This window comes from Monopterus albus, unplaced genomic scaffold (assembly GCF_001952655.1).
Source record: "Monopterus albus unplaced genomic scaffold, M_albus_1.0 scaffold288.1, whole genome shotgun sequence".
NCBI lineage: Eukaryota > Metazoa > Chordata > Actinopteri > Synbranchiformes > Synbranchidae > Monopterus > Monopterus albus.
The window spans coordinates 303,969-314,769 of record NW_018128168.1 but is presented as its reverse complement, the minus strand read 5'-3'; the positions used below and the strand labels follow the sequence as shown (position 1 = coordinate 314,769).

At 41.6% G+C, this 10,801-nt stretch overlaps 2 protein-coding genes across 2 annotated transcripts in view; both read right to left on the bottom strand.

Moving 5' to 3' along the window:
* smcr8b (Smith-Magenis syndrome chromosome region, candidate 8b) overlaps positions 1-2,573 on the bottom strand; it is an 8,518-nt gene extending 5,945 nt beyond the window's left edge. Inside the window, exons 1-3 of the mRNA XM_020622765.1 lie at positions 1,816-2,573; positions 1,118-1,566; positions 114-865 (exon numbers count right to left, since the gene is read on the bottom strand). Of these exons, the coding sequence (XP_020478421.1) occupies positions 114-865; positions 1,118-1,566; positions 1,816-2,001 (1,387 nt within the window). The 5' untranslated portion in view covers positions 2,002-2,573. The remainder of the gene's footprint in view (positions 1-113; positions 866-1,117; positions 1,567-1,815) is intronic.
* Positions 2,574-3,838: 1,265 nt separating this feature from the next.
* Positions 3,839-10,801, bottom strand: part of mief2 (mitochondrial elongation factor 2) — an 11,753-nt gene continuing 4,790 nt past the window's right edge. The window contains exons 2-8 of the mRNA XM_020622807.1: positions 10,304-10,463; positions 8,984-9,149; positions 8,747-8,844; positions 7,107-7,283; positions 6,803-6,966; positions 5,708-5,860; positions 3,839-5,222 (exon numbers count right to left, since the gene is read on the bottom strand). Of these exons, the coding sequence (XP_020478463.1) occupies positions 4,712-5,222; positions 5,708-5,860; positions 6,803-6,966; positions 7,107-7,283; positions 8,747-8,844; positions 8,984-9,149; positions 10,304-10,441 (1,407 nt within the window). The 5' untranslated portion in view covers positions 10,442-10,463 and the 3' untranslated portion in view covers positions 3,839-4,711. The remainder of the gene's footprint in view (positions 5,223-5,707; positions 5,861-6,802; positions 6,967-7,106; positions 7,284-8,746; positions 8,845-8,983; positions 9,150-10,303; positions 10,464-10,801) is intronic.

Below are 10,801 nucleotides of genomic sequence, written 5' to 3'. Positions count from 1 at the left end.
ACTGCTATAAAACAAAGTAAAGCAGCTGATCTGAAAAGCTGAAGCTACAGTAGGGACTGTTTAGTATAGTGGCTTGATAAATGATTTCAACCATTAACAGTCACTTGATGTACCTCTGCTGTCAGATCCAGCAATGACTTGCTGGTTCCAGTAAGACTTCTCAGTCCCAAGCACTTCAATGCTGTCGCCGCTGCTCACGCTTCCTGTCATCTCCACGGCAACACTGGGGTCAGAGGCCACTGTCGCAACCTCTCCTGCCTCCAGTTTGATGGGGATCTCCTCCACACAAGAGCAGAACGACTCCAGGCTCATTGGTTCTGACTGAAACATCTCGACAGCACTCATACCCCTTGTCGACCTCTGTAGCTCTGCCTCAGCGCTCTTTCTCTCCTCCTCCTCCTCCTCTTCGTTCTCAGGACTCCACAGCTCAAACAGGAAGTTGGTGAACATGAGCCTCCTGGACAGCGAATGTACAATACGAGCAGTTCGCAGTACACTCCTGTCACCACGCAGACGATGCTCTGTGTCTGCAAGCTGCTCCTTCATTAAGGTGAAGAAGTAGGGATTGCAAAGCTCCTGCAGAGGCTTGAGGTGGTGCTCTGAGTGGTAGGAGGTGGGGGTGGAGGGACAGGGCTCAGGGGGCAACACAGTCGCATCAGTGAAGGGCTCGGCTAGGTCGTAGGGCAGGAAGTCGGGTTGTTTGAGCTTCCTGTTTGGATAGGATGTGACCTGATGAAGGAGATCTCTGTGGGTTGAGATTGAACACTCTACAGCTTCAAGCTCTCTGGCTTTTTCTTCAACTTCTGTGAGCCCATTTGCCATCCTCAGATGTTCTGTTTCCTGTAGTAAATTCAACCGTGTGTACCTGAAAGTCAGAGAGAAGGCATTAAATTTGGTTGCAGCCCTAGTCTGTACACACCTACCCAGTTCGTTGATGAGGTTTAGTCTTTCCAAGTGAAATCAGATGAGTGAGTGGACCGTTGGTCAATATAAACATTTGAGAGTTGGCAGGACAAAAAGAAGATTTTTATAAAAATAAAATCCTTAATTTTTTACTGTGGCAATATTATACCATGCGTTTTTGGTATGGTCACATCCTTGTATATCCAGAACGTACTTCAGTTTTTGTAGTTTTCTCTGTAGCTCTGTAGAAAATGCCTGTCTGTTTCCCGTCTTGAGGCTCTCAGATGCCTGAGAGAAGCTCGCAGACAGCTCAGAGAAGTTCTCCATCAGCTTCGCCTGGTCCGAACACACATAGGCCATGCAGAAAGGACGCACCATACCCCGAGCCGCCAGATCATAGAGGGTCAGGTGGTGAACGTACGCAAAAGCATCCTGTGCTGAATCTCCCAGGATCACTTTGGAGTCCTCGCTGAAGTTGAGCCGGGGACCGGGGGAGGCAGGACGGCTGGGGGAGTCAGGAAGGATGGGAGAGGCAGGAAGGCTGTAACCTGGGCCAGAAGCCTGGTAGTCCACAGACATAATGCGAACAGAGAAGTGGTTGAGGTCAAAGGAGCCGATGACTTTGGGGTCATCTGGTATTGTCAGCACAGGCTGTGGACCCACCTGGAAACACAGCACAGGACTGAAGAGATGCAGTACAATCTAAATATTACAATAAAGTCTGGAAAGAAGCAGAAAACTTACAATTTACTCACAGAGTGGCAGGATGTTATTAGCTTTTTTGTGAATTTTCCATGTTTCAGATTTCACAAATAACAGCAACAATGACAAAAATATTAAAAATGAAAACAAAACTTTACTGTGAAACTTGTACTTGTACTGTACAAGTGTTTGTCCAAATTAAAAACACACCTGCTCTGAGAATTCAGCCACCAGTATGAAGTCTCTGTGAAACTGGGCAGAAGTGGTCCAGCGATGGGAGAGAGGCAGCAGGGGCACGGACAGCTCTTCAGGTAGACCCCGAGGCTCCCGGTCTTCTTCCCCGTCACCTAACCACTCAGCGCCGGCGAAGGCCAGCAGGTCCGGTGACCCGATCATCTTCAGACAGTGGGGGGATCAACCCATGGAGGCTGTTAACAGCGATACAAGGCGGCAGACTGAACTGCCATGTCCCGGTGCCGCCCGTCCTTCAGTCGGTGCGTCAGATGTTCGGACCGAGCAACAACAACAAGCGGATTAAAAACTTCCTGCGCAGTCGACCGCAGTAACTAGGAGTGTCGTGTCCGCTTCCTCTCATCAACAACAGTCGGCGTTTTCAGGAACAAACATTGGAGAAAAGTTCACAGAGAAACGAAACTTCCCTGCGGGCTGCAGTCACACGGTTAACTAACTTTCGAGCCCCGGGATTTATGTTCCTCTTTCTCGTAACTAGCAAGCTAACGTTCGGTCTAAACCTCGTTCCCTGTCGTCACCCACCTGACCTGCAATCTGAGCCCGTATTTAGCCATGTTACCGATGCCATTGCCGCTCGTGTGTTGCGAAAGCGGTGGCTGATGTGAACCCAGGTTGGAGGTTTAGAGCCGGACACTACCAGGAAAACTTCCGGTCACCTCTTTCAAAGTAAAATACTGGTTCCGCTGGAAATGCTCGGCACTTTACCCATACCAGTGTTCAACAGTCCTGTAATAAATGTTCCCTACATAATGTTCAGGTTTTCTTCATAGTTTTCAAATAACTGGTTGAAATGTATGATCATTCTGGAGGCTGTAGTTTTGAAGGTAGGCTAAATTTAACTACTTGTACTTAAACTGTTCCTTTCCACCACTGCTGTATAGTCACTCAAAGTACGTTTTCCTAAAGTACTGTACAGTATTTAAATGAGCACCTCTTGAGTATTCACATTTGGGGAAATTTAACTGTGCATAGTTAACTTGTACTTGAGTATTTCCAGTTTATTGTACTCTACACATACTCCACTACAGAAATATTGCACTTTTTTCCTCCTCTACATTTATCTGACAACAATAGTTACAGGTTTGATTTTACATACAAAAGGAACAATACCATTGATGAAATTGTAAACATGCCCTACAACAAGGATAAGTCCTGGGCAAAAAAAACAAACAAGAAGTTGATTTTCTTTTACAAAGCAATAATTCATTTGTGCAAAATATCTTGTGCACATAAAAAAAATTATCTTCAGGACCTTAAGGGCCCATAATTTAACACACTTCTGCAAAACAAAATCTGTATTTTTGATTTGGATACTTTACAATACATTTTTGCCAGCAATACTTTTTTGTTGAAGTAGAATTTTAAATGCACAACTTTTATTTTTAAAAAAATATTGTTACATTGTAGTAATTTACTTAAATAAAAGAGTACTATTTCCATCACTGCACATTCTCATTCCACCAACATTCAGTGACCAAATCACTCTGAATCAATCACCACCACTGATTACTTTGCATAGTAAGAAGTATTCTGAAGAAGCAGTGTTGATATTATCTGTACATACTAATTAAGGCAGATAAATTCTTCAAATGCTTAAATTAAAAATTATGCTACTTTTTCCTCACCAAAAATCAGAGAAACACAATTTGATGTCAACATACAGTATGTAGAATTGTGCTGTAACAGTATAAATACAGCTATGGTGAGATGACAGCAAAGGTCCTTATATCCGTGTACTGTATATGGGCCGGTTATTGTTTCAGGAACTCTATAAAAGTCTGTGCCACATATTAGCACCCAGCCATTCCTGCAGTCACATGATGTGATTATAACATTTTGTTCAACATTTCTCTGTGATAGCTACAAAAACATAAACCATTTTCTAATGTAACCACACTACATGACTCTCTTCAGATAATATTGGGGGTTTTAAACACTGCAACTGCAGAAAATCAATTTAGGAGCAACGGACGAACAATCTAAACAACTTTAATTTTTATTTGTAGTTTCACTGTTCACAGAAAAATCTATTTCTCTTTTCAGCAAGAAAACACAACTGAAGAAAAACCCACAACATTTATATTGTATTTAAAAGCAACTGCATAAAATTATTAGGCAGGTTTACCCATAATTTTACCCAAGTAATATGGCAACAGACTGAAGACTGAAAAGGACAAATAAAAATACTGCACACTTCAACCTCCAGTATGATAAAATATGCACAGTGAGTTAAATCCACCCAACTCAGACACTGAATGGATCCATAAGTGCAGTAAAACCTGGTGGTTTTCAGCAGGTTGGTTTTTTCTGCATAGTTGTAATACAGTTAGGGGTACAAGAAGAAGAACACATGCTATCAGAGGATAATTTAAAAAATGAACTGTACTCATCCTCTGCTGTTAATGGATATACTGAACTGTATGTGGCCTTGTAGACCATCACTGACTCCCTGTGAAAAATAATAATCACACAAGCTAAAAAAAAAGCTGACTTAGCTGTGTTGTGTGTGAGGGGAGTTATGACGAGGCACATCTTTGATAAACACTTCCTCAGCTCCTAGTATGTCTCCTTTCCTCCGAGTGATTTCTTTATCTTGATGATAACTTTTACATCTGCAGCCACTTTGTAGCTCCTCCTCCTCCTCCTCCTCCGGTGTATGATGCCACTATTTTGTCACTAAATATGTACCTGTTCCCTTGTAACACAGCAGGACAGAGGAATTAGGAAAATACATCTTCATTACATCATGGATGATAAAAGAATAGTCCAATAACCTGTGTGGATCAAAGCATGATAAATCTCAAGTGTGTGTGTGTGTGTGTGTGTGTGTGTGTGTGTGTGCGCGTGCAGAGAGCTATATGAGCAGTATTTCAGGCTCTGACACAGCACAGTAGAGCATGAAGCCCATCTGGTCCACCTGGTCCTCTGACAAGTCACTTAGCAGATTGACAGCTGGTTTGAAGTAACTGTGCAACGCCCCTTGTTCGAGGTAGCCAATCAGCTCTGTGATACACTGTTGGAATCTAACATCCAGGCTGGTCTCAGACCAGTCGCTCTCACTGTCACTGAGGTGCAGGATGAGATTAGCCAGTGGCGCGGCTTTGAGCGGTCGCAGGGTGGGGTTCAGTCTGCAAACTGCCTTCAGGATTTTAAGCGTGTGTCTGCGGTATCCGTCGTCAGCTGCGTCAAGCTGAGCCAGGCGCTGGGTCTCCCACGGGTAGAGCGACAGGTGCCAAGCGTTGACCCAGGGGGAGGTGAGCTCAGGCTGGGCGGTCAGTGCCACGTCCTCCTCCCTCAGTAGGGGCAACATGGAGATGAAGAAGGGCTGATCACTGCTGTCTGCTCCTCCTCTTTCATTTCCAGGCCTAAAGAATCATAATGGGAGAAAGGCCCATTAGAGATGGCAGGTGCATCAAGTTTACACAGAGATCATATTGATTTTCAACTTAGGCTGAACAAAGCCCAACTGTTTCTGGATATTCAACAGAATCATATCATGATAACATGATCAGTGGGATTAATGGAATAGGTTCAAATAAAATAGTTTTTTTCATATGTGAAGAGTTGCTCTGACGTTACACTGAAACAATTATTTACCATGTGATTTTTGCATACACTTGCCAATGGATGGGTCACTAGTAGAAAAATATTCTTATTAAGATCATGATATTGTTTTTAATCACATGCACATCCTGACTTACCATTATTTTACCACAGATGTAGGAGTGAACTAATGTTATAACTGTTGTCTAAAAATCAGGTCATCAGATTAATTGTGCAAAAAGCAAAAACGGCTATGCTGTTAATTCATGGAAACTGAATGGGAGGAAAAAAAAAAACAGACACACACCAGATCTCCAGTCTCAGGTCTAGTCCTCCCACTACAGGCCTGATGAGACAGTCCAGACTGCTGATGATTGTTGGCCAGTTCATTTTTTCCATGACAGTTTTCCTAAACATGTCCACAATAGCTTCTGCAGACAAGTAACCACCAACCATGTACCTGAATGACAGGGGAGACTGCTGTCACAGACAATGGCTATATAATGTTTGTATTTATACCTTTAACCAAACTCTATAAATGCTTCAATATAATGCACAAAGCTGATATAAAAGGCTTGCATTGTTAGTATCGTCCTTTATGCTTACACTGAGTTCTGTGGCTTGATGATGATGTAAAATTATACCAGTGGGCCACACACTGAGCTAATAGAGGCTAAACAACTCCATAGATCTGCAGAGTGGGAGGAAATCTCTGTGGGTTTCCTCACTGTCATCTCTTATAATGTAGAAAAGAACTGACTAAGCATCAGGTCTGTGAATGTCCAGACCCAGGCATTTTTTTTTAAAAGGATTCTTCACCACCGCCATAGACTTGCAACTAAGATTAAATTCAAGATGAAAATCTGATGATACGATAGGTGTCAGCAGATTTGATTCATCTTCAAAGATTATTGAGCTACATCCCAAAGAAAAGTGCCATTACTAAAATATTGTTTTTCTGGTGTAACCTTCAGACTCTTAATGATATCAGTGTGATTCCAAATGCTAAGGGTAGGTTTCCATGGTCAAGGAATCAGATTATCATGGGAATACTGGTTTTAGGTATAATGGTATTATGGGGACAGTAAACTGCCTTAGAAGAGGTTTGTGCTCTCTGAGCGTTGTCTAGGTTTTAATGTTTCATGGAATAAAAGAATAATAATAAAAAAACAAAAACAGATGAATTAGTAATGAAAATAATCATTTGCAGCAGACAGCCCTACTTTTAGCTGTTATTTACAGATTTAAACATCTGGCATTATTTGTAGTAAAACCGGTTACTACTATAATTAGAAGTAATAATCTGCTAAAACATACCAACTCATTTAATATAAATGTACAGACACAAGCCTCTAAAAGTGCAGGCTGCCTTTCTGAACGTTTCTTGTCTGTGCAAGATCACCTGTCCCAGTAGCTCCATCCTCTGGGATAATATTCCAGATTGACTCTTCGAACCATCCAGTGCAACGGATGTATGAGCAACGTTTCTTCTCCTGGGATGAGACGCCACAGAGAAGCTTCCAGCTGCAAAGGCACCAGCAGACATGCATGATCCGCACTGACCACCTAATCACACACAAACACAGAAAAGTAAGCCCAAGTGTCATTCACCTCACGTCTTCTTACACAACATCACTGAGATGCAAAACAGTGTTGTCTAAAAATGTTTCATCAGCCAGTGTGTGTGTGTGTGTGTGTCTGTATACCTGCAGGTCATCTAGCAGAGAACCTCCGAGGCTCATTTCTCCCACTGGCATGTCAGGGTGACGGCTGTGCAGGAAACCCTGGATCTCAGTGCAGATGTCCAGTGCCACAGACTGAACCCTCTGGATCTCATGTGGAGCTAGTGCTGCCCTCGTGTGATAGTACTGCTGCAGATGCTCCTGCACAGTTTATACAGTTTTCCAGTTACAGAGCATGGAAAGTTTTCACACAAGAGGTCAGTCACTGTTCTGGTAGACGGGTACTTACAATATCCATGTGTGTACATTCAGAGAGGCCCAACAACTGTTGTTTTAAGGCTTTGATACTTCTACTGGGAGTACACACAGTTGCCCCTTGAGTCATAAAATGTTCAAAGTCACTTTGTGTCTCTAAGCAGACTTGAGTTACAGAATGTTTTGCCTGTTCAGTTGCTTTAGGGAGGAAACAGCGGCGGAACAATGCTGGGTTTATCCTGTTACTGCTGATAAAGAAGAATGTACAACAGCAACTAACCAACCATACAACTGACACTAAAATGACTATAAACAGTTTCATGGAGCATTAAAGTGCTCCCCAAGCCAAAACGACTGTGCCCAAGAAGCATCTGAAACAATGGACTCTGCCAAAAGCAGAGGCGGAAAGTAACTAAGTACATCAATTCAAGAACAATACCCAAGGGCAATTTTGAGGTATCTGTACTTTACTTATTGTCATTTTCTGGTACTTCATACTTATTTTCATTTATTTGATAAATTTAGGTACTTGTCAAAATCAGATTAATCAAACAAAATACAGTGTATTCACAAGACTTCACTGATTCCTGGTGGGAAATTCACAAGCTAGCCAGCAGTATATAGAGTAATTCATATTAGACATATATACAATAGTTAATATTAGCTCCACCTTTACCAGTCGCAACATGAAATGTGATGTACACAGTAATGCTTCAATATGCATCGTCCAATAATATGATATACACTAATGTGAAATCCTTCATAATGTGAATGAATCAGTATTTTTTCTTAATACTTTCATACAGGACTTTTACTAGTAACAGAATCTTTTTACTCTGTGTTACTTCTATTTTTACTAAGTAAGTAAACTATCTGAGTACTTCTTCCATGTCTGCCAAAAGTACATACACCATTCATTCTACTGTCGTTGTTCAGCCAATCCCAGACATTAACCGGCTACACTACCCAGTGTTCACTGTGAAAGCAGCGTTCCAGCAATGCCGAATAAAAAATTAAGATGTGCACATGTTCATAAAAGATACAATTTGCCCAAGTTTTCTTTAACCCCCCTAGTTTCAAATCCCCTCTACAGTCCAGTCATGCATTTAGAGCTACTATTTACTGGGCAATCCACAGCCTTTCTGCTTATGTAGATGTTCTGCACAATAACTCAAAGCTGTTTCATGCTTGTTTGACTTTTTCTTTGCAACCAGTGCACAAGCTCACACTGTCTTTTGATTATGCAGGCCGCTTAGGTCTCTGTGCTGCCTAACCAGTGCATAACAATGTATATCCCCTAAGCACTGCACTTTACAAAACGTGTTACATACGTATAGCTGAATGAGCCACACTGAGCAGAGATGTTACAGTAGCTGAAAAGAGCTCAGAGGTGAAATGTCAGCGTGTACCTGTAAACTGCGGACGCACAGCTGGAGCCTCTTGGACTGTGCCCCAGGCTTTGGCTGCTCCTCCAGAGAGGACATCTGAGGTTGTTGGCACAGTTCAGCTAATTGAGAAAGAGGTTAAACCAGCTGTCAACATCAGGGGGCTACAATCATGATTAGAATATATGCCTTATAAATTCTATGCAACTGTGATATTTGTGTATCGTTTGTCCCTTTTAGGTGCTGAGATGTCATCGATACCTTTCTGCTGTTTGGCTGTTTTGGCAACGTGTTTCATCACCACGCCCTCTATGCCCTTCCTGATCAGTGTGGGGGAAGCAGAGACCAAAGTCAACTCCTCCCAGCTCTCAGCCATCTTCTGCTCCACCTTTTCATCATCGGTTGCACGGCCCGCACGCTCTATCAACTAAACACAAACACTTGCTGTTACACACGTGCAGTCATGTCTGATAATGCGCTAGCCAAATATACAGTAAAAAGGACCATCCTGAGGAGTTTATGCATGTTTTATTTAATCCATTAACCACAAGCGATTGACAGACAGACAAATACAATTCATTATTTGCCTGTTGTCCTCTGATGCTCTCGACTTGAATGCTAGCGAAGTCAGCTTAACCTCTTTTGAACCAGAAGGTGGCACCATGTCCTGCTGTGCACAGGAGAAACGCTCTGTGAAGTGCTACAATTTCATTACTAGCGTATAACCAGGATGCAGGCTTTTTATTGCGTTGATTCAGTATAGAAAGCCGAGGTTTTTAAATCACAAATGATGAACAAAAACACTGAAATGCAAGTGAAAATGAGACTTGACATTTTGGCTGGAATTGGACCCAAGTGCATTTACTTAAGTACAATTTTGAAATATCTGTACTTTACTTGAGTATTTTCATTTTGTGCTACTTTGACTTCACTACACTTTAGAAGCAAATATTGTACTTTTTACTCCACTACTTTAGTTACTAGTTCCTTTTCACCACTAGACTACATTTAATGTGATGAACACAACAGAAAGTCACTTTCGGCTTTTCCCGTTTAGGGGTCGCCACAGCGAATCATCACACTGACGACTCGCATGTTGACATTTGGCACATGTTTTACACCGGATGCCCTTCCTGATGCAACCTGGATTCAAACATCAGTAATTATAATAAAATAATATGATGTACATCAATGTTAAATGTGCAATTCTACATGAGTATTTTTAGTGCTAGAAGTATATTTTGATGCTAAATCTTTGCACTTTTACTAAAGTAACATTCTGAATGCAGGACTTTTACTTGTAACAGTATTTTTACACTGTGGTATTGCTACTTTTACTTAAGTGATCTGAGTACTTCTTCCACCACTGTTAGTGTAGCTGGGTGGAGGCTGTGAATAAATATATTTCTCCTAACTGTAGGTACAGTGCATCAAAGAAAAACATCAGTAATAATGTAGATATTCTATAAAAATGAAATACATATAAATAAGAAATCTGAATTTTTGCAATAACTCATGTCTCCAAATACAAATGAATTTTCATATTCACAAGTACAACTTCACAGCTTGAAAAACACGTACCCGTTTCACTACCAGAGTTGCAATTCCTAACATAGCAGCTCCTCCAACTCCCAGAACCAGCCGGGCATTGGACAGCAAGAAGTCAATTACCATGGAGACACCATCCTCTCCTCGCCGCCGACTACTTTGGAAGTTCATTGCTTCCTTTTTTGCAGTTAGCCTTTGGAATAAAGAATGCACAAATTTAAAGAAAGATCAAGTGATCATCATGACTTTTGTTTTGGGAATCTACCAACATGGTTTTAAAAATGGGAAGCTTGCAGGATAATCAGACATGCATTTTACCAAAGGCATTGAATACCTTTTCATTGGGTTTGCCAGAACACAGAAGCTGTTAAAAATAAAGTCATCTCAGTTCAAAGCATTGATTGTCCAGAGGCCTTTCTCACAGCAGACATTTGGACTGTGAAAAGCCACAGGTGGATGGAACAACATTAGAAATGACTGTTCCTTTGTAGTGCCTCATTATGCATTTCCAGTTAGCCAAATAGAATTCAG